Consider the following 26949-nt stretch of genomic DNA (forward strand, 5'->3'; position numbering starts at 1 on the left):
GCTTTATAAACACGATAGTGATAGCTTCCTAGGGGTGTTTCCTGACTGACCGCTCTTACATGTATTAAGAGCTACTGGCTTTGTAGTATTACTGCCTCTCTGCTTGACAAAGGAGGCAAGGGAGACAAGAAGGTGATCTGCCCAGATCCCCACACCACTAAATGAGGGCTTAGAATTCCACTGTAGGCAGCCTGGCTCCCAAAGCACATGCTTGTGTAAGGCCGAATGCTTCCCTGTAGAACTAGAGTTTGATCACTAACAAAGGGAACCCATTTATTTTGAATGTTTTCAGCTACTTGATAACATTTACAAAAATCTGTAATCGTTGAGTTGTGTGTGTGTGTGTGTGTGTTTTAAGGATTTTTATTTATTTATTTGAAAGAGAGATAGTGAGAAATAGCACGAGAAGGGACAGGGGCGAGGAGCCTGATATGGGGCTCAATCCCAGGACCCTTGGGTTATAACCTGAGCCAAAGGCAGATGCTTAGCCAACTGAGCCACGCAGGCACTCCTGAGTTTTTGTGGTTTAAAACTAGTTAAGGTGTAAAACTAGTATAAAATAGGCCGTCAAAGTATCTGTGGCAGATTCCTATTTATTCTTCATCTGGTTTTTTCTGTCAAGTTGTAGACTCCTCTAAAGCTTATGTATTTTGGCTTTATAAATCTTTTTGTACACTCTCTATAGTATACTGTCATAGATTTTTTAAACAATTCATATTATCCTATAATAAAATCACATAGATATACCTGAACTTCACTTACTTCTTTATTCCCAAGTTAGAAAAAATACAACTTGTCTTAATCTCAGTTTTACAAAGCTAAAATTATGAACGTAAAATGAACTTAACTGGGATATTTCTGTTAATTATCCTTAAATTTAAACCATAGTATTTTGGGGGGAAAATGATATCCCTATGAGGCTTACATTTATTGAATTCTCTTTTGTGTCCTATTCTTTTTTTCCTTTCCTTTTTCTTTTAGCTTTACTTTTTATTATGGAATAGTTCTGACATACAAAAAATAGACAATTACCAACATTTTGTCAATCTTGTTTCATCTCTTTTCTTCCGTTTTTTGTTGTCACTTAGGAAAATTTTTAAATAAATTCCACATCACATATCATTATGTGGGATTTTTTACTCATAAAAAATATGCTTTTGCAATCACCTAAAGTTCTTATTAAATAATTTAAAATTTGGAGAAAAAAAGGAAAAATCACTCATATTTTTTAAATCTGAAGAAATGACAATATGTTTTTATTTTGAAAAAGTTTACATATAATAAAGTGCACAGATCTTAAGAATTCAGTTCAATAAAATTTTAAAGTGCATATATCTGTATCACTCAAAATAATACTGGATATTTTCATGACTCCAGAAAGTTCCCTTTGCTCCTTTTTCTGATGAACCATTCTGATATCTCTCACCATTAATTTTGCTTTTGAACTTCATATACATGGAGTCAATGTGTATTCTTTTTTTTTTAAGTTTTTATTTATTAGAGCATGAGCAAGGGTGGGGGCAGAGAGAGGGGGAGAAGCAGACTCTGTGGAGCACAGAGCCAGCCCATGCAGGGCTCCATCCCAGGACCCTGAGATCATGACCTGAGCCTAAGGCAGATGCTTAACTGAGCAACCCAGGTACCCCTAGTGTATATACTTTTGTACTTTGCTGCTTTTATTCAGTATAATGATTTGAGATTTATCTGTATTATTATGTGTACTAGTAGTTTGTTCCTCTTTATTGCTAAGTAGAATTCTACTCTGGGCATATACTACAGATTGTTGGTTTGTTTTTAAATGGAATGTTGCATTAATTTGTGTGTTATCTTTGCACAACGTCCAGGCTAATCTCCGTATTGTTCCAAATTTAGTATATGTGCTGCACCAGATTGTTTATTCCTGCTCTTGTTGACAGACATTTGCACTATGTTCTGTGTTTGGCTGCCCAAATTCAGCTGCTATGAACAACTTGTACACGTCTTTTTGTGGACATATATTTTTCTCTTCCTTGGGGAAATACCTAGGGAAGTACTTGCTGTGTCTGAGTGCACAATTCTGTTTAACCTTAGTTTTTGAAAGAATTATCCAAAGTGACTGAATAGTTTTATACTTTTGCAAGGAATGTAGGAGAGTTTCAGTTGCCCCACATACTCACTAACATTTGAAACTTTTTATTTTAACGGTTATAGTTAGTGAGGTATAAGGATGTGTTTAAGGTGATGTACAGAAAAACTTTTGAAAGGGACTAAATTTTTACTAACATACATTCACCTCTTTTTCAGAGTATGCTTATAGACGTGAAATCACAGAGGCTGTTGGTCTTCCGAGTATTCTTGTTCATCCGATTGGATACAATGATGCACAGAAACTCCTGGAGTAAGTTTGTAAGAAGCAAACAGATGGCTGTTTGAGTATTTTCCTTTACTGGCAGTCTTCAACTATTGGCAATATTCAACATCTGAATATTTTGTCAGTATTCAGAAATGCTGAAATTCCCTTAGATGGTAGAACCTACAATTTTATCACCATTTTAAAGAATAGTGGTTCTGTTCTGGAATTTGCATTACATAGTGGTATCCAGTGTGTGTCATGAAAATGAGACTTTCACTTCTCCAACTGCCCAGGGCATGAGTGATCTGTGGCTCGAGCTACTGTGCTTTGAAATCCACCACCCTGTTTGTGTAAAGGCCATGCTTCCCAAAGGTGTTCCCAGTCAATGACTGGTTGCAGCGGGAACATTAAAACAGGCCCATTACTGGAAGGCACAGGGCTCCTCTCATGGGAGACTTTGGCTCAGGATTCCACAGCAGGCTTGCCCAGCTCAATGCCACCACCCACCACCGTTTTCTTCCTTCCCTTTCTCCTTTACCCTATATGAGACCTGTATTGCAGTCTGTTAGCTTTATCAGCCTTGCCTCCCCACTCCCCCTAAACCCTCGCTATTTCTCTCACAGGCTTTTCCCCTAAGAAATCTCTTACTCATCTAATCCTCATGTTGGCTACGACTTGGGTAACCTCAGATAATACACTGTGAAAGCTATCCCATTTTATTTCCACCTCTATTCCTCTTCCCCCTCTGATTTCCTGACATTTGAACCCTCCCCCTCTCCTGCCCTGCGTTCTCCCATCTGCATGTCCCTTTTTGTCCAGTCTCCTTTGGGAAGGAGAGAGGATGTCTTCTCTGTCAGTAGAATTGTGAGAGAAGCGTCTGGCTTGTTAGTAACTTTTCTTATTTGAGTTTAAAGTATTCTTAATCATTTTATTCCAGGCTCCATAAGAAGCCTTTTTTTTTTTTTTTAAGATTTTCTTTATTTATTCATGAGAGACAGCAAGTGAGAGGCAGAGACAAAGGCAGAATGAGAAGCAGGCTCCCCATGGGGAGCCCAATGTGGGACTTGATCCCAGGATGTGGGATCATGACCTGAGCAGAAGGCAGACGCTCAACCACTGAGCCACCCAGGTGCCCCCTCCATAAGAAGACTTTTTATATTTTATTTTTATTTTTTAAGACTTTTTATGACCTAATTCAATGCCCTCCTTTTACAGTTTAGGAGGCTGACATTCAGAGAAGTGGAGGGATCTGTCCCATTTAATGGCAGATTAAGGAATAGCACCTTGGTCTCTTATTTTTGGGCTCTTAGCATTACCACATGGGTTAGAATTCAGGATCCAGGCACGACATTTGAGGGTGTCATGGACTACGTGTATGTCTAAGCATCTTTATAAATAAAGTCTAAATATTCATGATATTTTTAAAAGATAAAGTGATTGTAACATTATTTATAGTAGTGAAAAACTATAAATAACACAAATCTTCAATAATTGGTAAGTAGCCAAATACATCACTGGCTGTGATAGTGCATGGAGCCATTAAAATGTATGTTGTATGAGAATGTTTAGAGATGTGGAAACACATTTATGCCACTAAGTGAAAATGGCAGATTTATCTATCTATCTAGATACACACAGATATGTCTAAAGATAGATATTAAGTTTTTAGAGAGAGTAATCTCAATTATGCAAAAGTTTTCTTTAAAAATGAACCTGTAATATCTTTGTAATTAGAAAAAGAATGCATGGAGGGAGAGAAGGAAAGATCATATGGAATCGACTTGAGGTATATTTAATTATGTCTACCATTTGACTGCTCTGATTAACTAGGTCAGTGTCGGCTATGTCCTAAATGTGTGCTAGAATTACTTGATTGGAAAAAAAAATCACAAATGCAGTTTACCTCTAATGTATTTAAGTCAGCTTCTTTAAGCTGTCTTGTAAATGTAATCACTATTAGTAGCATAACTTCTATGGAAAAATGTATTGTGCATTGAAAACACCATAATTAAAAATGAATTTTAGAAGCACAATTTACTTGGAAGTGGGAGATGATCTTTATATGTTAAAAGCAGGAAAACAACTTCTATTTCTTTTTAAAAAAAAATTTTTTTTATTTTTATGTAATTTCTACACCCACCATGGGGCTCAAACTCATGGAGAGTTTATGGAAATGGAGATGGAGAGTTGCATGCTCCACCAACTGAGCCAGCTGGGAGCCCCTTCTATTTCATCTTCCATACTTTCTAAGATATTGTGAAATATTCTATACGACTGGAATTTAGTCTTATAAATTTTTTTTCAAAGGACATATAATTTGTTTATGAATTTCACTGTGCAGATTTACTTCCTTTGCATATTTGCACACTTAAGTGAGGAGCATGCTCCTTGTCCTTGACAGTCAATTCCCAGATGCCCACAAACGATTAGCCATTTCGCAGTAGGTATTAATTAGAAAAGATGGTGTTCTACAAGTTGGATACATCATAAAATGGAAGTTTCTTTTTTTTTTTTTTAAGATTTTATTTATTTATTCATGAGAGACACACAGAAAGAGGCAGAGACATAGGCAGAGGGAGAAGCAGGCTTCTTGCAGGAAGCCTGATGTGGGACTTGATCTCTGGACCCGAGATCAGGCCCTGAGCCGAAGGCAGATGCTGAACCACTGAGCCACTCAGGCATCCCAAAATGGAAGTTTCTTAATAAATACGTGAGAAGATGAAGAGAGATGTAAGTCATATAATGGCCCAAGAATGCTGAGAATTTCAATAAAAAGTTGATGAGATGTGAGTTTTAGTAAAGTAAAACCACAATTACTTGGGGGGAGAGGGATTCCTATCTATATAGAAGGGAATGTGATTATTTGGTTTTTATTTGCCTCCCTAGGTAACTACTAGGATTATGATAGCAACACCAACAATAATGACAATAATAATAGCATCTGTCAGACTATTATTTTTCAATTTTGTTAATCTGGTCAAAGAATCAACTTTTGGTATCATGGATTTTCTCTATTTGTTCCTCTATTCTGTATTTAATTATTTTTGTTACAGTCTTTATTGTTTTCTTTCTTATGCTGGATACAAGTTTGGTCTGCCTTTATTGTCCAGTTTTTTAAGGTAGAAGACTTGTTTATTGATTTAATGTCTTTCCACTTCTTAAATATGGATGTTTACAGCTATACATTTCTCTCTAAGCACTGCTTTAGCTGCATCCCCTAAGTTTTGATATGTTATGTCTTCATTTTCATTCATCACCAAGTATTTTCTAATTAGTCTTGTGATTTTTTTCTTTCACCTGTTGGGTATTTAAGCTGTTTGATTTACATATATTTGCATATTTCCACAATTCCATCTGTTACTGATTGCCAAATTGTTTTTTGTGGTTGGATTAATAAACAGATTATATAATTAATAAAAAGGTTACATGATCTCAGCCATTTAAATTTATTTAGACTTATTTCACAGCCTAATATATAGTCTATTCTGACAGAATGTTCCATGTGCATTTGAGAAGAACATGTATTCAGTTATTGACAGAGTGTTCCATATGTACCACATGACATTTCTGGCTTGCCAGCTTCTTTAGCTCCAAATCTGGGGTAGTAAGCCAAAAAGGAAACTGAGGGAACTCACCACTGTCTTTTTTTGTATCCTGGGGTCTCAAGCTAGTTTTGTTCTATTCTCTCCACCCTTCAGAACCTAATGTTTGTCTTCTATGTCCATATGGTCCAGAGAATTTAGTTGTACTTAGCAGGAAGAATAGGGTAAAGCACATATCCATCTTTCCAGAAGCAGTCTTTTCCTTCTCAAGCTTCTGTCATGGTACCCTAATCATATTATACCCCAGCCAAAACAATCACCATGCCTGACACTTGCTCTACACTTTTCTGCATCTGTACCTCTTTATAAAATACTTTGTATCTGGAATGCTTGTCACATCATCTTCCATGCCCAAATCTTAGCACATCCTTTAAAATTCAAACAAATAAAACTTCTAGAAAGTTGTTCATGATCCCACAAGCTAAATCTAGCTTTCTTTTTTTTATATTCCTTAGAACTTTCTCTATCATTTGTCTTGCTTTGTTTTATATCATAGTTGGCTTTATTTTTTTATTTTTTTATTTTTTTTAGTTGGCTTTATATGTATCTTCTGATTAACTTTTGACTAAACTCCTTGGTAGAACCACCATGTCACGTACATATTTGTGTTCCTTAGTGGGTATAACACATTATCTTGAGCATTGTAGACAATAAATCTTTGCAAATGGAACAATAAAAATAAATTTGCTATAAAGATATAGATTTTATTTTATTTTATTTATTAAAGATTTTTATTTATTTATTAAGGAGAGACACAGAGAGAGAGAGCGAGAGAGAGGCAGAGACACAGGCAGAGGGAGAAGCAGGCTCCATGCAGGGAGCCTGATGTGGGACTCGATCCTGGGACCCCAGGATCACACCCTGGGCTGAAGGCAGGCACTAAACTGCTGAGGGACCCAGGGATCCCCAAGATATAGATTTTAAATGCAATAATGTTTATACATATTAATTGAGCATCTACTATCAAATCTTTTCAGAGACATTTTCAAAATTTACTTATATTTCCTGAAATTTTTGTGATTTGAAAGTTTAATATTCAACTTTTTAATTTTCTTAAAATCTATGTTTTATTTATAGAGCGAGTAAGTATCTAAAGAAGTTTGTATCTCAATTATCTCCACAACATCTTTTGACTAATACGTTTATTCTCCATAGATGTGTGATATTTCCTAAATTGATACATTAGATTCTTACATACAGCTATTATATTCTGTTCCAGTCATCTGCTTACTTCTCCTTGTGGGGCACTATAATTTCATCTCTTTATTTTATTATTTTGTGGGATTCTGGACTATTACCTTCCTTATGTTATAATACACAATTGACTTTAATTCATGATGAATTTACCTTCTTTTGTTTTTCATATTTTTATTTTGAAAAGGAAATACATTTACACAGTTCAAAATTCAGAAGAGTATACAGTAAAAGGTTTCTGTCTTTACCCATTCACACCAAAAGCCATTAGCATTGTTAACCTACAATATATCATTATAGTATCATTTAATGTATAGTCAAGGATAGGTATATTTTTCTTCACTTGTGTTCTGTAATATTTTTGCATATTTAATAGTTTGCTGTTTTGACTGATTATGCTTTCTACCAATGTAAAATGCCTCTTGCTGTTACTTGATGCTCTTTATGTGAAATTTTATTATAAATTTATTATAAGTTTATGTGAAATTTTATTAAAACAAATTTTATATAGTATGTTACTTGAAAATATTGTTAGCCAAGCTCCTTAGTGAGAGAGGGAAAAAAGTAAGCATTTACTCTCTGATAGAGCATTTTAAAACAGAATATTACTTATAATTAGTTTTCTATGAGAAGATAACCTAATCGATTGTTTTAACATTATGTGTGCAGTAGATTCTAGGTCAAGTAGAACTAATCACATTTCCTCAAATAGGCAGGCAGGGAACAGCAGTTGTGTGTAGGCACAGAACAAAGGAGGAGGTGCAGAGCGTGCTCCACTGTAAAGCCTAGGGTGCGTGGGGGTTTATGATGACAGATCATAAAAGATAGATTGATCTTCCCATCCTCTTAATTTCCCCTTGAACCACATTCCTTTATTTGCTGCAATTTTGCAAGGGTACATTTGGTTTCTGTGCCCAAATCACGAAAAAGTCCATCAGTGCTCTTAACAGAGTAAAGGCAGATACGTTGTAGTATACCACAAGAATCCCTTTGTTCCATAAACATTATCATATTATATTCCTCAGTCACCTGCTGAGAAGTAACTGGGGTTAGTGGCATAGACTGGCTGGTCTGCCTGAATACTTTTACCTTTTTAAATTACAAAAGAAAACAACATGAAACTTTTAGGACCTGTTGATTGACGTGAAATCCTTTCCTTTGCTCTTCTTTGCTCCCTAATAGATACCTATGAAAGCACTTTGTGATAGATGACAATATGGGGATATATTGATCAGTGGGGAAATGACAAAATAGAAAATCCCAGGCTTTGACATCAGAGCTCTTCCTCAGAGAGTGCCCTGGAAAGAACTTTTAAACTGGCTTTCTGTTAGAATCTGGGAACGCAAAGTCTGGATTCTTAGCAAATATTTGACCCTCAGCTATACCACATACCAGCAGCACAACTTAAGTCCTGTTACCTATCTCTCTAAGCCTCATGCCTCATATCTTTGAACTGAGAGTAATAGTAGCTCCCACCTCATAAGAGTCGCAGTAAGGGGTAAATGGCATTTCCCTGACTCATGGAAGCTGTTATGAGCTGGCACTCAAGAAAGTGAGCTTATTGACATTTTAACTTTTAGCTCCAGAGTTTTCCTCCAGCTAATAATACTTTGTGTTCAATAGGAAAATGGGTGGGGCAGCACCACCAGATAGCAGCTGGAAAGGAGGTCTCCAAGTGCCCTACAATGTCGGACCTGGCTTCACTGGAAACTCTTCTACACAGTTAAGAGACTATTTTTATTGCAACTTCCTTTCAGGGGAGAAAAACTTTCTCAAAAAAAAAAAAAAGAAAAGAAAAAACAATTATAGGCGATAACTGGAAAAGTACTATATATCTAGTACCAGCAGGAAACAAAACCATAGGTTTTAGAGGGGAATACAGTTACGTATTGCACAGCTGGACAATGGAATTCTTGCATTGTGTTCATTTAGAAACTTAAGGTTAAACAAAATTGTGAGTGGCAGTGTTAACCAGTGTTTTCAGAATGTGTCCTCTATTTCTGCATTAGAAAAGTCAAGATGCACATCCATTCTAACAACAAAGTGACAAGAATATACAATGTGATTGGAACTCTCCGAGGAGCAGTAGAACCAGGTAAATTAATCATTTGTCCAGCAAATATTGATTGAGCAGTTCTTCTGAGCCAGGTACTGCTCTGAGCTCTGGGAATGTAGGGTAACAAAGCACAGCAATTCTTCCTTGATGGAATTTACATAAACACAAGATACATGAATATAAGGTGATTTTGTATTGTGATAAATGTTGTGAAGAAAAGTAAATGTAGGGCTGGGTTAGTTAGATGCCCAGGATTAGTTAATGTTGAGCTGTGCATGCTTCAATGAAAGGATCAAGGGGGAGGAAGGTCAGGGAGAGATCATTTTTAGGTATTTTCTCTGAGCTTTCTGGATTTGTTTACCACATATTTTGCTTGAGGAAATATCTTCATGATAGCTACAAGTTATCTATATAAAAGATAACACTCAGAAAATTAAGGTAAACTTGGGGTTCCTGGGTGGCTCAGTCAGTTAAGCATCCCACTCTTATTTCGGCTCACGTCTTGATCTCAGGGTCATGAGATCAAGCCCCAAGTTGGGCTCCAGGGTCAACTTAAGATTTTCTCTCTCCCTCTGCCCCTGCCCTCCAAACCCCACTCATGTGTGCTCATTCTCTAAAAAACTTAAAAAAAAAAAAAAAAAAGAAAGAAAAAAAAAAGAAAATTAAGTTAACCTTGAATTAATGGATCCTTTGCAGAATTTTCTCTTACATTGAAGTTAATGAGATATATAGACACATGATTTCCACAGAATTTCAGATGACCTACAGGTTCATACATTTTATAAATAGCCTTACTTCATTATGTTTTGATCCCTTAGAAATTATGGTTATAAATGTTACCAACAGGCATATGGTTAAATCACATATTTTTCTTAGAAGCAGTCATTGCTTTTTTTCAAGAACAAAGAATATTGGTATACTTTAAGTGAGTACGAAATAGCATATAAAAGGCAATTCATTGAATCTTTCCAAGTACCTCTTTTTGCTGGCTCTGTATTAGTCATGAGGGATAGAGGGATAAAATGAAGACATGGAGATATGGACAAAAAGCCATATGTTCAAGTGTGGTAACTGCTTTGCAAGATATAATAGGATTGCTCTGAGAGCTGGATATTTGAAGCAATTCTATCCCCGATAGAAGCTACTAAAGAGTTACAGAGCGGGGAAACTGTTGAGCAGTACCTTGAAAATTGACTAGAAGGAGTAGAAGTGGAGAACTTACTATGTGACTACTATGCTCTCCCACTCTGAAAATACTGGAAGCAAAGTGATATGTAGGTAAGAGAGGAGTAACAGAGAATTATAAAGAGGTGGATAGAGTAATTTCTGTCCTTCTATACTTATCATTACTTACATACTTATGATTGCTATCATAAACTGAAGTATACCCCTGCTTATCACATTCATGTTTTCTTCATACATCAGTATCAGAACAAAATAGAATATTTACACAAATCTTCAGGAGCCTTAGTGTCTTTCTTTGAGTCGTGAGTGCTCTGTGTTTAGATACTCTTGAGTCATTTGCAGTTTGCTCTGTTATTGACCTGGAATGACAAGTAATTTTGCAATGATGCTTTCTAGACAGATATGTCATTCTTGGAGGTCACCGTGACTCATGGGTGTTTGGTGGCATTGACCCTCAGAGCGGAGCAGCTGTTGTTCATGAAATTGTGAGGAGTTTTGGAACACTGAAAAAAGAAGGTAATATAAAGAGAAAGTAAAAATATCAACCTCTCTGAATCTCAGGCTATAGTCCTCTGTAAAGTGTGTAGAATTACCACCTTCTCACAAGATTGTGTGCAGGGTCACCTGAGAGGGTATGTGCAAAGTATACCATCTTCGTAGCATCAATTACTTAGTAATACATACTAGCATAGAACAGCTTTCAATAACTAGTGGCTATCTTACTCAAGTGGGTTAGTTAACTATACTGTTTGTTTATTTTTGATTATTTATAGAGTAATGTTTACATTATTGATATTCATAAGATCATAATCTGAAATAAACGAATTCTGTTGTTAGGGGTCACTCTTAACAACAAAGAAGGTGGAGATGGGTTTCTTCACAGGAGAGGACAAGCCAAAATTATGTCATAGGCTAACGTGTCCTGATCAGGGAACTGTGAGTAGAGGTTCCCTGGGCCCTTCTTGCCTCACACATAAGGTCAAGTGTACTACGTAAGCGAGGAGATGGACGGTTTCTCAGAAGAGTACTGGTCTCGCTGGCTAGCAGGATTCTCAAAAGCTTGACGTTTGCATTCCCACACCCTCAGCCATGGTTTGCTCTACAAAGATTTAGATTTATACTCCTAGCACCATTGCTCCAATCATTTTAGAATCTTCCTATGAAAACAAAGATAAAATTTAGATCAAATGGCTGCTTTTTAAACATAAATACACATTGAAAGAGGAAAATCCAGTCTGTTTACTGACCTGCAAATGAGGGTTTGGGGCTGGAAATGTGATCCATGTTTTTTTTTAGCAACAATAAAAACAGTGGCAGAAATATGTTAAGTTTGCATGGTAGTTGTTTTCTCAGAGAACCAGTGTTTTCATGTTATCTATTTTGAACTCCTAGCAACTAGGGAGTTGCTATTTCTGTTCTCATTTTCACAAATAAGCTAATCATGGTTTATAGAATCCAGTTGTGTAGCTAATATGTTGTGTAGCTAGTGTGTTGTGTACCTAGTGTGTTGTGTAGCTAGTTTGTGGCAAAGTCAGAGAACCAGGGATTAAACTCAAATTTCTGGCTACCAGTCCATGAAACCGTGTCTCTCCTTAAAGCAAAATGTAAAGGGGCTCTATTCTTTTTTCCCCACAGCTCTCTTACATTTTAAGAACACAGAATTATGAAGGCTTGAGTCTACATAGCTCATGAATTCGCTAGTGTTTAATATTAGTGCAAAAACTGTCACGATTTTGTAATAAGATTCCCTCTGTTGAGTACAAAACATCACAGTGACAATGATAGCATGCCAAAAGAATGCAGTGATAAGGAATAACAGCTTATAGGAAGTTTGAATAATATCATGAACAAACTTGGCAAAAATAAAATATTGGACTCAGCTGTAGGGATAAACATTTTTACTGAGCACAAATGAGCTATTTACTGAAATAATGACAAGCTTTTGGAGCACGTACGAAGTGCTGCATTTGTAAACATGACTCCATGCAATCTTCCCAAAAATCAGTAGTATTTTCATCTTTACTTTGCTACTCCTGGCATACAGATGAAGGAAAGATCACTTCCTCTTGGTCATACTGCTAGTAAGTGAAAGAACTGGGAATTGCAATTTGATCTTTCTTAAACTCCAAGATCAGTGTTTATAACTCACAGCCATATCATCTCCTTGTTGAGTGATGCTGAATTATTGTAGCAGCCACAGATATTGGTCCTGCTAACTGAGCTTCTGTTGATGAATTCTGTCAGAGAATGGAGTGAAATCACACAACCAGCTGACATTGAACAATTGTTTGTGCGATGCCAGAACGTGGAAGAGCTGTAAGGAATTTTCTCTCAGTCCTATCTGCTCTCAGAACACAGACCACATCTAGCACTTTCTTCTTTCACTCCGGACAGCTGCCGAGCCCAGATGGGTGCCTGTGTGTATCCAATCATTATACACAAATTAGAATATTATGAACTCACACAATTTTTGCTATGTCTACATTTTCCCCCTTTTCAGTGCAAATGTGCTCCTTTGTATTGACCCATCAGCTTTAAAATCTCATGAAAGGAAGTTATATAAGTAAAAATGCTCACCACAGTTCACCTTTCCTAAACAACCAGTGAAGTTTTAGTGTTGTTTTTCTGTTGAGTTTTACAATGTCTTAGATATATTATACATTTTTCCAGCATTTATGTGTATACACATATATTTTAGGATGGAGACCTAGAAGAACAATTTTGTTTGCAAGCTGGGATGCAGAAGAATTTGGGCTTCTTGGTTCTACTGAGTGGGCAGAGGTTAGTCGATAATTTGCTACAATATAAATTTTCATAATAACAAGGCAGTTAGGACTTAATTCTCAAGGATGTAAAAATAACAAGTGATTTCAGAGAGAACATATTCAGACTTTTTTTTCCAAAATCTGAAACAACACCCGTTGTTCAAAAATGACAATCTCTTTGTATTAGAGAACTGTTTTGTTTGAACTTTTGAAGCCACTTAATGTCTAATGTCAATTGTCAAAATAATTTATCTTCACTTTCTGGGAGTGTGATAGTAAATAAGTAATTTCACTAGAAACCAAACATCAAAATTAAATAACACGTTTCTATTGCCCTTTCCAAATTAGCTCCAAAGCTAAACACATTAAAATACCCCCTTGAGCCTATATAGTAAGGTATACCTTTCACATTTATGTTTCCTCTATGACTGACTCTAAATTAGATCGTGGTAAAAATGAGGAAGAAAGTCTCACTGCAGAATATTTGATAGGCCCCTTTAAAAGTAATTTTACCTCTACACAGAAGACATGATACACAAATCAAATGGTAACCACAAATCAGAAACCAGTAGTAGACATGCAAAAAATAAAGAGAAAGGAATCTAAGTATGTCACTAGAGAAAGCCAACTAACCATGAAAGAAGAGAGCCAAGGAAGAAAAGAACAGAGGAACAGCAAAAACAACCATGAGACAAGTGACAAAATGGCAATAAGTACACATTTGTTAATAATCACTTGGCATGTAAGTGGACTAAGTCTTCCAATCAAAAGACAAAGAGTGATGGAGTGGACAAAAAAACAAGACCCATCTACATGCTGCCTACAAGAGACTCATTTTAAACTTAGAGACCCATGCAGACTGAAAGTGAGGGTATGAAGAAGCACTTATGCAAATGGATATGAAAAGAAACCTGGTGTAGCAATACTTATATTGGACAAAACAAACTTTAAAACAAAGACTGTAACAAGAGGCAAAGAAGGACACTGCATAATCATAAAAGAAATAATCCAACAAGAAGATATAATGATTCTAAATATATATGAAACCAACATGGGAGCACCCAGATACATAAAGCAGTTAATAACAAATATAAAGGAACTGATAGAAATACAGTAACTAGTAGGAGACTTTGACACCCCATTTACGTCAATGGCTATATTTTCCAAACAGAAGATCAAAAAGGAAATAGTGCCTTTGAATGACACTTTGGACTAGGTGGATCTAATAGATATATTCAGAACGTTCCATCCTAAAACAGTAGAATACACATTCTTTTCAAGGGTACATGGAACATTCTCCAGAAAAGATCATATATTAGGCCACAAAATAAGCCTCAACAAATTAAAAAAGATTGAAGTCATACCATGCTTCTTTACTGACCACAACAGTAGGAAACTAAAAGTCAACCATAAAAAAAAAAAAAAAATGGAAAGACCACAGATACACAGATTAAATAACATAATACTAAACTACTAAACAATAAATGGGTCAACCAAGAAATGAAACAAGAAATTGAAAAATACATGGAGACAAATGAAAATGAAAACAATATGGTCCAAAATCTTTGAGATGCAGCAAAAGTAGTCCTAAGAGGGAAGACTATAGCAATACAGGCCTATCTCAAGAAACAAGAAAAATTTCAAATAAACAACCTAACTTTACATCTAAAGAAGTAAGAAAAAAGAACAAACAAAACCCCAAGTAGGTAGAAGGAAGGGAATAATAAAGATTAGAGCATAAATAAACAAAATACAAAATAGAAAAATAATACAACAGATCAATGAAACCAGGAGCTGCTTCTTTGAAAAGAAAACAAAATTGCTAAAGTTTTAGCTTTATAAAGCTACAAAGTTTATAAAGCTGATAAAAGTTTAGCTAAACTCATAAAAAAAAGTACTTACATAAAATCAGAAATGAAAGAAAAATAACACCACCACAGAAACACAAAAGATTATAATGAAAAGTTGTATGTGCCAACAAACTGGACAACCTAGAAGAAATGGATACATTCTTAGAAACATGTAATTTACCAAAACTGAATCAGGAAGAAACAGGAGATTTGAATAGACCAATTACCAGCAATGAAATTGAACCAGTAATCAAAAAATTCCTGACAAACAAAAGTCCAGGACTGGAGGGTTTCACAGGTGAGTTCTATAAAAAAGTTAAAGAATTAATACATATTCTTTTCAAACTAATTTAAAAAAAAAACAGAAGAGGAAAAAAAAATAGAAGAGGAAAGAAAACTTCCAAATTCATCCCATGATACCAACAGTACCCTGATACCAAGATCAGATAAAGACACGACACAAAAAGAGGACTACAAGCCAATATCTCTGATGAACATAGATGCAAAAATCCTCAACTGAATCCAACATACCTTTAAAGAATCATTCACTACAATTAAGTGTGATTTAATCCTTGCGTGGTTCAATATTTGCAAATCAATCAATATGTTACATCACATCAGCAAGAGAAAGCATAAAAACCATATAATCATTTCAATAGATGCAGAAAAAGCTTTTGACAAAGTACTATGTCCATTCATGATGAAAACCTTCAACAACGTAGGTTTAGAGGGAACATAATAAAGGCCATATATGAAAACCTCCACATAATAAAGGCCATATATGAAAACCCACAGCTGACATCATATGCTATAGTGAAAATCTGAGAGCTTTCCCCCCTAAGGTCAGGACAAGACAGGGATGTCCACTTTCACCAGTTTTATTCAACATAGTACTGGAAGTCCTAGCCACAGCAATCAGACAAAAGAAAGGAATAAAAGGCATCCAAATCGGTAAGGAAGAAGCAAAGCTTTCACTATTTGCAGATGGCATGATACTATATATATAGGAAACCCTAAATTCCACCAAAAACTACTAGAACTTATAAGTTGCGAGATACACAATCAGTTAGGTTGTGGGATACAAAATCAGTATGCAGAAATCTGTTGCATTTCTGTACACTAATAGTGAAGGAGCAGAAAGAGAAATGAACAAAACAATCCCATTTACAATTGTTCCACAGATAACAAAATTCTAGGAATCAACTTAACCATAGAGATGAAAGACTTGTATTCTGGAAACTTTAAAATATTGATTAAAAAAATTGAAGATGATGCAAACAAATGGAAAGACATTCTATGTTCATGGATTCAGAGAGAAAATATTGTTAAAATGTCCATACTACCCAAAGCAATCTATAGAGTTAATGCAAATCCTACCCAAATATCAACAGCATTTTTCATAGAACTAAAACAAACAATCCTAAAATTTGTGTGGGACCTCAAAAGGCCCCAGATAGCCAAAGCAATTAAAAAGAAAAACAAAGCTGGAGGTATCAGGGCCTAAATGTGAGACCTGAAATCATAAAAATCCTAAAAGAGAGGATAGGCAGTACTTTCTCTGACTTTGCCATAGCAGCATTTCTCTAGATATACCTTCTGAGGCAAGGGAAACAGAAGCAAAAATATTGAGATTACATCAAAATAAAAACCTTCTGAACAACAAAGGAAACAAAGAACAGTACTGAAAGCGTACTGAGTGGGAGAAGATATTTGCAAATGACTTATCTGATGAAGGGTTAGTATCCAAAATATATAAAGAATTGATACAACTCAACACAAAAAATAATCTGTTTAAAAAATGACCAGAAGACATGAACAGACATTTCCCCAAGAAGGTATATGGATGACCAATGGACACATGAAAAAATGCTCAACATCACCCATCATCAGGGAAATGGAAATCAGAACCACAATGAGGTATCACCTCACACCTGTCAGAATGGCTAAAATAAAAAACAAGAGTGTTGGCGATATGTGGAAAAAAGGAACCTTTCTGCTATTGGTGGGAATGCAAACTGCTGCAGCCACTGTGGAAGACAGTATGAAAATTCCTCAAAAAATTAAAAATAGATTTACTATATGATCCAGTCATTGCACTACTGGGCAGTTACTGAAAAAATATGAAAAACATTAATTCCAAAAGATACATTCACCTCTATGTTTATAGCAGCATTATTTACAATAGCCAAATTATGAAAGCAGCCTGAGCGTCCATCAGTAGATGAATGGATAAAAAAGATCTGACTATGTGAGATATATATATATATATATATATATATATATATATATATATACACACACACACACGTGTATTTCAATATATATATATATTTCAACCATAATCTTGCCATTTGCAACAACGTGGATAGATCTAGAGAGTATAATGCTAAGCGAAATAAGTCGGTCAGAGAATGACAAATACCCATATAATTTCACTTGTATGTAGAATTTAAGAAACAACCAAAGGGGGAAGAAAGAGACAAACCAAGAAATAGGCTGTTAACTATAGAGAACAAACAATGGTCACCAGAGGGCAGGTGGGTGGGGGATGAGTGAAATAGGTGAAGAGGATTAAGAGTACGCTTATCATGATGAGTATTTAGGTAATGTATAGAATTGTTGAATCACTATATTATACACGTGAAATTAATATAACACTATATGTTAGCTATACTGGATTTAAAATTTATAGTGCATATATTTAAACTTGCATATATTGGCTTTGTGGAACAGAAGCATTAGCTATAAATGTATGCAAAGTTAATGTTTATCTCATTAACTTCCAGTCATGCTGTAAAACTTGTTTGGCTTCTATTGTATACTCCAGGAAGTATAAGAAGCTGTGTAAACTTCAATTTTCTTTGGTGGGTGGTGGGTGGTGGTGGGGTGGGTCGGTAAGGTAATGTTCCTGAAGATAGGAAAGATTTATGGTGGCATCAGAAAGAGCCTAAATATTTTGAGATTTGTCTCTTTCAAATTATTTTAACCACCGAGAGTTGCAGATTTTTTCCATTTTCTTTCTTACTGTCAGGACACTTAGGAAATTACATGTTTTGGAGATTCAAAATCCCCTTGATAGCTCAAAAAAAACTGGCAATACTTTTTGTATTTTAAAATTGTGCAATGATCAGCCATGACCAGTAGGTGGTGCCATCCTACAGAAGAACTTCATGCTTCACATATTTTTAACCCATAAATTTGAAATTGTTCATTCCCTGAGAATCAGGCAAGATTCTCTACTTAAATAAAGAGATGCTCATGGGTGGGGGGAGCACCTGGGTAGCTCCGTTGGTTAAATGTCCCACTCTTGAGCTCAGCTTCAGGTCTTTATCTTGGAGTCATGAGTTCAAGCCCCATGTTGGGCTTCACTGAGCTTGGAGCCTACTTAAGAGAGAGATATTCATAGGAAGATTTCTACTAAAAGGGTTTCTTTCTTAGGTCATTCATGTTTGCTAAGAGAATTTCTTAAAGGATAAACCATGGCATGGCTAAGGAATCAATTCCTTTTCTATTTACCATATTAAGAATATGGGCAGAGTCATCTTAAATTTTAGTCTTAAAAATATTATTTCATAAAATAATATTTATTGAAATTCTTTCAAACAAGCTCTGTTCTGAGAATCTTATATATCGATTTTGTGGTCAGCTTAATTCAGAAATCTGCACACAGCAAATGTAGATGTACATTGTTTTAGGGGAAGGTTATGGTATATATTTATGATTTTCTTTCTTTTTTTATTATAGGAGAATTCCAGAGTCCTTCAAGAGCGTGGTGTGGCCTATATTAATGCTGATTCTTCTATAGAAGGTAAATAATGTCGGTCTCATGGGAAAATATGTGATCATGTTAGTAGCAGCCCCTTAATTCATAAAGAATGCACTAGCAAGGAAGGGAAATCCATTACATGTGGTTAGGGGCTCAGCTACTGTGGGTCTGGCTGCTGCCCTTGCCTTCCAGTGGCTGTGAGCCTGAGTGCAAATTTGGGAAAGCAGCTGTCTTGGATTTACTTCGTCTGGCAGATTACCTTGTCTGTGCTAGGGATCGTAAATACCTGTTAAATGCATAAGGAAATCCTAGAACTAAAGATGTCTAGTTCAATGAATAAGTGAATCACAGAACTAAAGATTTCTATGATTTTAGAATGGAGTAGCAAAAAAGTATAGTTTAAATATAATCCTGGTTTCATCACACCATGCATATCATATGCATATTGATTTTGGAAAAAATACTGATGTCCATGTGTTTTTTTTCCTTAAAATTTTTTCCCAACTTCAATTAATAGTTACTGAGCACTTCTCTATGCAGCGTACTTTCCAGTATTTCAAAGGAATCAGGTTGGGGGCATCTGAGTGGCTCAGTCGATTAAGCATTTGCCTTCAGTTCAGGTCATGATCCCAGGGTCCCTGCTAGCAGGGAGCCTGCTTCTCCCTCAACCGCCCTCTCCCACATGTGTTCTCTCTTTCTCTGTCAAATAAATAAATAAATAAAATCTTAAAAACAAAACAAAACAAAAACAAAGGAATTAGAGGTTAGGGTCTTGCACTCAGGAGTTTGTGGCTCAGTCCCAGTGATAAATCAGCCTAGGATTCTAATAATATGCGAGGACTGTGAAAGGCTATAATCAGACTGGTCTGGGAGTTCAAAGGAGAGAATAGTAGGAAGTTTGGGAAAGACTTGAGAAATTTATAGACACTTGAGACTGGCCTTTAACAATGGATTTGCTTTTGATAAGCAGAGATTTGAACGAAAGGACATCATGTTTCCAAGATCAAGCAGTCCATTGTCCTACTGTCTGCACCCACTTGTCTTTCTGTTCTCAATCGTGTGCAATTCCCTGCCAGGGCAGCTGCTGTTCTCGGTCTTCAGATGGGTGTTCAACACACATGCTACCTGTTTAATTCTTATCCTGACAGCCTTCCCTGAAATGTTACTATTCTTGGGAAGCCCTGTCTGTAGCACTCCTCACCACCACGACTAAACAACTATTCGCTTCACACAGTATGTCTGTTACTAGGCTGTATTCTTCAGCCGGGAGCAGGATCTTCATAACTGGTGGCTTCCTAATGGCTTGTTAAAGAAACAGGTGTTGCACAGATGCAGCAAATGAATGAGTCCATGAACACAGGGTGGACTTTTAGAATCTTCCTGTTAGCATATTCATAAACTTTCTGTATCAACAATAATTGAGGCCTTGCATTTTGATGGAGGCATGTTGGCGTGTACATTTCTTCTTTGTCCACACGTCTCAGTTACATTGTCCCTGAAGGTAGCTCACACAGAGTGTTTCAGCCATCCTGCCCTACGTCCTCTTCTTACGTTCATGGTGAAGGGCCTGTCCTTCCTCATGGCATTGCCGCTTCCTAGTTGTGTGACCTCAGGTTGTCACTTACTTCCCTCCCGTGTCTCAGTTTTCTCGCCTCTATGTAGAGTTACCAAGAGCACATGTATCTCTAAACCTCTTTTTGGGCAAAAGAAGTTAATATTTGCAAAACTCCCAAACTCGTGTCTTGCACAGAGTAAAAGTTCAAAACTACTAGCTTTGAACTATTATCCTTACTTAGAAACACATAAAAGGATGAAACACCTTTGCTACACAGAGTAAATACTTAACCATGTATTTTTCAAAAGTAGAATAATGTTGTCTTTATTGCTAGTGTTGTTTGTAAGATTTGACTTTTAATATATGTTTTTAAATCATTGGAATTTGCTGATTATGTCACTTCCTGCATTAAAATGCTGCTTTGTTTCTTCATCATTTTCAGGATCAAGAGCACCTGACCCTATGTTATTCGATAGCTAGGACACCACTTACCTTACTTTGTTTTATATTTAAAATTTTGTTAAATATTCATCTTTAAAATAACACAATAAGTTGTATATTGCCTTTCTCGTGCTAAAGGCAAAATTTATAAAACAAGCAAAAACCTTCACTAATGTAACTCTCAAACTCCGCTTTCTCTAAAAAGGTACTACTGCTCTCGGTTTGGAATATCTCCATCAACACTGACATTTATATAAAGAATTTAGCTCACACAGACAATCAATGGTGTTGAAGGCACTATCTTAAATGCTTCACATGTAAAGATTTATTTAGTATAATAATCCTGTGAAGGAGGTACTTTATCATCTCCCTTGTGTAGAAGAGGAAACTGCCAACTCAGAGAGATTAAGTAACTTTCCCGAGGTCACACAGCTAGCAAAGGATTGAGCTGAGACTCAAATCTAGCTTTATCCTTTAACTTTATCCTTCTAACCACAGTATTCTGTTGCCTCTCACTACCTTATATGGGTTTTCATTACATATTACATGATATGTGGTTCTGCATCTCCCTTTTTCCATTCAACAGCATATTACAGAAAACTTTCCATGTCAGTATATATATAGATCTATTTCACTTGAAAATAAAACTTTTACAGTGTTCAGCAGAGCAATTTAGGTCTCAAATTTCCAGCTGATCGTCATATTGCTTCAATTTGTTGCAGTGAATATCATTTGTGTTGGCCTGCCTTGCCTTTTCTATACAAGTGGAGACCTACAATACCATTGTTTGGTCATGGTACATGTGCATTACCCCGTAATACATGCAGCCAGACTACCCCTCTGACTCTCTGGTTTGTTCTCCTACTAGCTCTTTATCTGTTTTAAAAACTGCAGTGGCTAAATTTGTGCATATTTATTCTTCCAGTTGAATTTTAGAACCAGCCTATCAAATTCCATGAACAATTCTGCTGGGGCGTTTTACTTATTTTTAAAACCTCAACTTTTCTGTTCTCAGACATGGATCTTAAACTTTGAGAGAAGAGTTGCTGGCAATTCTTTGGGTACATAATGTACTTTTATATTTCTAGGCATTTGTACAAGCTATTCCTTGATGAAGTTGTCTTGACTTCCCCTTCCCCAGGTTCCTATCATGTTGTAGCCTCCACTCCCTGTGCTCCTACAACTTCCTGAGGGCACCTCTCCTGGCTCATTCGCATGACTCTCAAACTCATTAGACAGAATTCCTGACGAATGGGAATACCATCTCTGCTCTCTATTCAGACTAGCTGGACAGCATCTGCCTTGTAAATGCATTTTTAAAAAAGATTTTATTTTATGTGAGAGAGAGCTTGCACACAGGCAGGGAGAGGGACAGTGGGGGAGAGCGAAAGAGAGCATCTCATGCCAACTCCAAACTGAACATGGAGCCCAGTGTGGGGCTTGATTCTAGGACCCTGAGATCATGAACTGAGCCAAAATCAAGAGTCAGAGACTTAACTGACTGAGCCACCCAGTTGCTCCCACAAATGCATTTTTACAACAAATATTTATTGGGTAAATGCTAACGGTCAGGACTGTGTTAAGCCCTGGAGATAGGGCAGCAAATAAAAGAGAACACCTGTTCCCATTGAACTTCTAGTCTGGTAGGAGGATGGAAAACAAAGCAAATATTTAACATGTTTGGTAGATAACCAATGACAAAAATAAGCCAAGGTCAAAAGAGAGTGGCTAGGATAAAGTGAAGACTGGGTGCTCTTCTAGGTAGGGTGTTCGGGGAAACCTCTCAGAATACATGACATTTGACTAGAAGAGTTTTAAGTCATGCAGATATAATGCAGAACTACTGTTCCAGGATGAGGGAACTGTAGGTGCAAAGCCCCTGAGCAGAAAACAGAAAAATTTTCTGAGCAGGAGGAGTCTGCTTGGGCAGAGTGAGAGGTGAAGATTTGGAGTGGTGATGGGTTGTTTCTTGCATGGAACTGGGGACCACGGTGAGCATATGCCTTTTATTGAGTAATGAGTTGGAGAGCTTTGACTGAACTTGGGATTTAAAGGGATCCTTCTGGATAAAGAGTTAGCATTCATCTTTAATGAAAGAATAAAGTAAATAAAATAAAAAGCCGTTCCCTTTTTATCTTTTAGGAAACTATACTTTGAGAGTCGATTGCACCCCACTGATGTACAGCTTGGTATACAACCTAACAAAGGAGGTAAAAATAATCACATATAATTTTAGAAAATTTGGGTTCTACAAATGATGTAGTACCACTGAAGTACCGTTATTGAGGTACCTTTATCATGTTAAGCATGCATTGTTCTATAACTTTTCCTTTTATCATATGGCAAATATTCCATCTAATAAATGCCAGAGACCATTACATCTAATAAACTGTTTACACATATGACCCCATTTCTCCCAACTATACTGGAGCAGCCTTGGGATAACATTGTATCTACTATCCCCACTGGAAATCAAGAAAACTGAGATCAAAAAGCATTAGCCACCTGAATCACACAACTTGTGCGGTAGCCAAACCAGGACTTGGTCCTGTGGTTTAACTCCTTAATTTTAAAACTGGTTTATCCTCCTTCATATAAAGATACCGGTTAGCCCAGGATGCAGGAAGAGTTCGTTTCTAAGTGATTGAGGAGTTTCTGTAACAACACCAACTGCTGACTCCAGGGTCAAACTGATTTGGGGCAGAGACTAGGTGAGACCATGTGCCCCGCTTCCTGACTTCCGGCCTTGAGCTGCAATCCACTGAGCCCCACTAAAATGGGCTGACCACTGAGGTCTCCTAATAATTCTGACAACAGCACAAAATCTTGAACCTTCTGGAGAGATAGTGTCTGAATTCCTATAGGACTGACAGGCAACTCATTACTTCTCTTGTCCTGCCCCCTGGGCCTAATGTTCATCATAATGAAGAAGTTGCATGGCAGATTTTTGTTGTTACTGCTAATTATCTGATTTGAACTGGAAAGGGAAAAAAAAAGACTTGCCTATTTGATAGGATTACCAATTGAAGTATAATTACCAAGAAAAACACAATTATTTCCCTTCAGATAGGGATTTTCAGTAAGACCAGTTGTCACTAACCTTTGGTTTCAAAAACATGGAATGTAATCTTATAATTTAGTTTCTTCTCTAGGAATAGAAAAAAATTAATTTGAAAAAAATCTATTCATGTCCTTACTGAAGAGCTGCATCATTTGCCTGCAGTCTTAACAATTTCCATGAAATGTCTAAAAATTTAAGTATCTGAAACAGGGAATTTAAGAGAGTTTTCACCATTCATGTAATTTAAGGTAAAGGCTAAAGAAGCTTGGCAGTTTTATTTGTTTACTGGATGGTTTGGTGGCACCCAGGGGCAATTGCAAAAACACAGCGCTCTAGGTCAGATTTGAAATTATGTGATGCTTGACAGTTTTGGGGGTTTGTTTTATTCTGTCTTGTTTGTTTGGGGAGAGTGATTCATAGCATTTTACATTTTAGTGATAAACTGAGAGTTTAGCAATATATTTCTACACTATTCTAAATTTGCATTTCTTAGGATAAATGGAGCAAGCAGTACTGTCCCTTATATCAAAATTTTGTGTAAATCTATAAGCTTGACTGAAGTTATTTTGTTGCTTATTTATTCATATTTTGCAAATTAGGATGTTAATGTAATTACTATGAACATAATTTCTGATTCTTTCCTCATGCTTATGCAAATTTATTTGTATTCCCATAGACCTTTGCATATACCTGTAGTACAGCCCCCAGTACATTGAATTCCACATTTTTACTTGGAGTTTGCCTTAGCAGAGTTTGTAATGTGTCTTGTTGTATCCCTGGCATTTACAAAAAGTTTTAAACTACATAAATACTCTATAATTTTTTTTTAAATTTCTATAAAAATTTAAAAATTTGTTGAAAAATAGAACATAGGACTTTCATTAAATTTAAAATAAAAACATTGGATACCATATAATGTATAATAAATAACTTGTGAATAGTGATGAACATTAATTAAACTTTAGTTTGCTGAATTTTTTAAGCATAACATCTAATGAGCTAGATTTCAAGAATAGGTCTAGAACTCAATAATAGGTCATATTTTTTTCCCCTTACTTTTCTCATCTATAAAACCAGAAATGTATTTAAATCCTAGTATTTAACACAATTACAATAAATACTCAATTAAATAAAATATTAATGCATTTGTCTTTATTATGTATTATTTAATGACTTTAGCAACCTTACTGGCAAGAAGCAATATTAAAAGAAATACCACACTTAATGATCTTGCTTCCTCTCATTTTCCTTTTTATAAGAGGCGGGAAATATGTCTCTTTGAAAGAAGCTGGCATCAATTCAGAAAAAAATAGAAAAAAGACATCTCACAATATGACCATTCATTTGACTATGGCAGCTTGGTAATAATATGGCCCTCTTTTCCATACAATTAATGTATTTCTTATAATAGTCACCCTTATATATAATTGTATGAGCATTTTCCTTTATTATCAGAAACTCATTACTGTAATTCTTAGTGACTGCTAATGTGTGAATTGTATCACCTGTTTTGCTGAATATAGTTTATTCTTTCCCTGGTTAATGGACATTTAAATTTTAAAATATCTGATTTATAAGTATTCTCTTTTTTTCCCCTTTTAATTTGTGCAGCTCCAAAGCCCCGATGAAGGCTTTGAAGGCAAATCTCTTTATGAGAGTTGGAATGAAAAAAGTCCTTCACCGGAGTTCAGTGGCAAGCCCAGGTAAACAAACAAGACTCTCTACTAGATATACTATGGGATTGGGTTGAAAATAAAAGTGTATTTTCTTTCAATGGTAGAGGGAAGGCAATGCTTTGGTTCCAAAGTATTGCTATGTGTTTGGAAGTTAAATTTGTAGGCCATCAAAAAATGGTTCTTTTTTGAGCGGGCATTATATATACGTGTGGTTCATAAGTCAAAAGTTATAATGGTGACAAGTAGTTCCCCTCACATTTCTGTCCACGAGTTACTTGATACATTTTCTTTTTTCTGAATATCATACAGTTAAAAAATATTTTGGTTATTCTAAGAAAAATATAGACTCATTTCAGGTCGTGTCCTTCATAAGCAAGGTTCAAGGAATAAATATCTTAGAGATACAGATTGATTATAGATGAGATTATGGCTATTAAGAGTATGAATAATTAAAAATTCTTAAGGTATGATTTACATCTGAATTATCTAAAAATATCTGCTTCTTTTAACTTTATCATGAACAACAAATACAGATGATTAAATTAATGAGGGGAAATATTTTCCAACTTAATGAATCTTTTTATAAAAAGGAACTTATGCAAGTATGATATCATGATTTATAATAAGAAGTATATATTCAATCTTTGGCGCCTTTTGTGGCACAGAAACCTCCTAAAATCTTTAGAGTTTCCTAAGTGATGAAAGAGACATGGATGTCTCTTGTTATATTAACAGGGTGACCTTTGGACCCCCACCTCAGGAGGGGGGCTGAGGGCCCAGAGAACCAACCATATAACTAGAAGGGTAGGACATATGCAGAGGTTGAATTAATCTGAAGTGGCCAATGATTTAATCAATCATGCCTTTGTAATGAAGCCTCCATACCAACCTAGAAAGACAGGGTTCAGAGAGCTTCCATGTTGGTGGATACGTGGCACTTAGAGCGGAGTGGCACACCTGAGTGGGGCATGGAAAACTCTGCACCCTTTCCTCACACCTTGCTCTCTGTACCTCCTTCATCTGGCTGTTATGAGTTATATCCTTTTATAATAAACTGGCAATCTAGTAAGTAAAATGTTTCTCTGGGTTCTGGGAACAGATCTAGCAAATTAATCAAACCCAAGGAAAGGAACTTGGGAATCTCCAATCTGTAGCCTGTTTGTCAAAACCACAGATAACAACCTGGGTTTGTGATTGGCTTCTGAAATCTGTGGAGGGACAGTCTTGTGGGACCAAGCCCTTCCTTCACCTGTGAATCTGCTACTGTCTTCAGGTTCAGAATTGAGTTGAATTGGAGGACACCCAGCTGGTGTCCCAGAGAATTGCTTGTCCCTGGTATGTGGAAACACCACACATCCCCTTCCACATGTTAGAATTGGGTCTAGGAACTGAAAAGAACAATGGTTACTACTACCCACAACAGTCTTAGGGAAGTAGATACTCTGTGGTCAGAATTGATAGACCTC

At 36.1% G+C, this 26949-nt stretch overlaps 1 protein-coding gene across 3 annotated transcripts in view; it reads left to right on the forward strand.

Annotated features, from left to right (window-relative positions):
- Nucleotides 1–26949, forward strand: part of FOLH1 (folate hydrolase 1) — a 76412-nt gene that overhangs the window by 26097 nt on the left and 23366 nt on the right. For all 3 annotated transcript variants that reach the window (XM_025993196.2, XM_072726158.1, XM_025993197.2), the window contains 8 exons: nt 2284–2377; nt 8752–8850; nt 9138–9223; nt 10766–10885; nt 13068–13150; nt 18729–18792; nt 22889–22956; nt 25419–25510. In XM_025993196.2, coding sequence (XP_025848981.2) covers nt 2284–2377; nt 8752–8850; nt 9138–9223; nt 10766–10885; nt 13068–13150; nt 18729–18792; nt 22889–22956; nt 25419–25510 — 706 coding nt within the window. The remainder of the gene's footprint in view (nt 1–2283; nt 2378–8751; nt 8851–9137; nt 9224–10765; nt 10886–13067; nt 13151–18728; nt 18793–22888; nt 22957–25418; nt 25511–26949) is intronic.

Source organism: Vulpes vulpes, chromosome 11 (genome assembly GCF_048418805.1).
Source record: "Vulpes vulpes isolate BD-2025 chromosome 11, VulVul3, whole genome shotgun sequence".
Lineage (NCBI taxonomy): Eukaryota > Metazoa > Chordata > Mammalia > Carnivora > Canidae > Vulpes > Vulpes vulpes.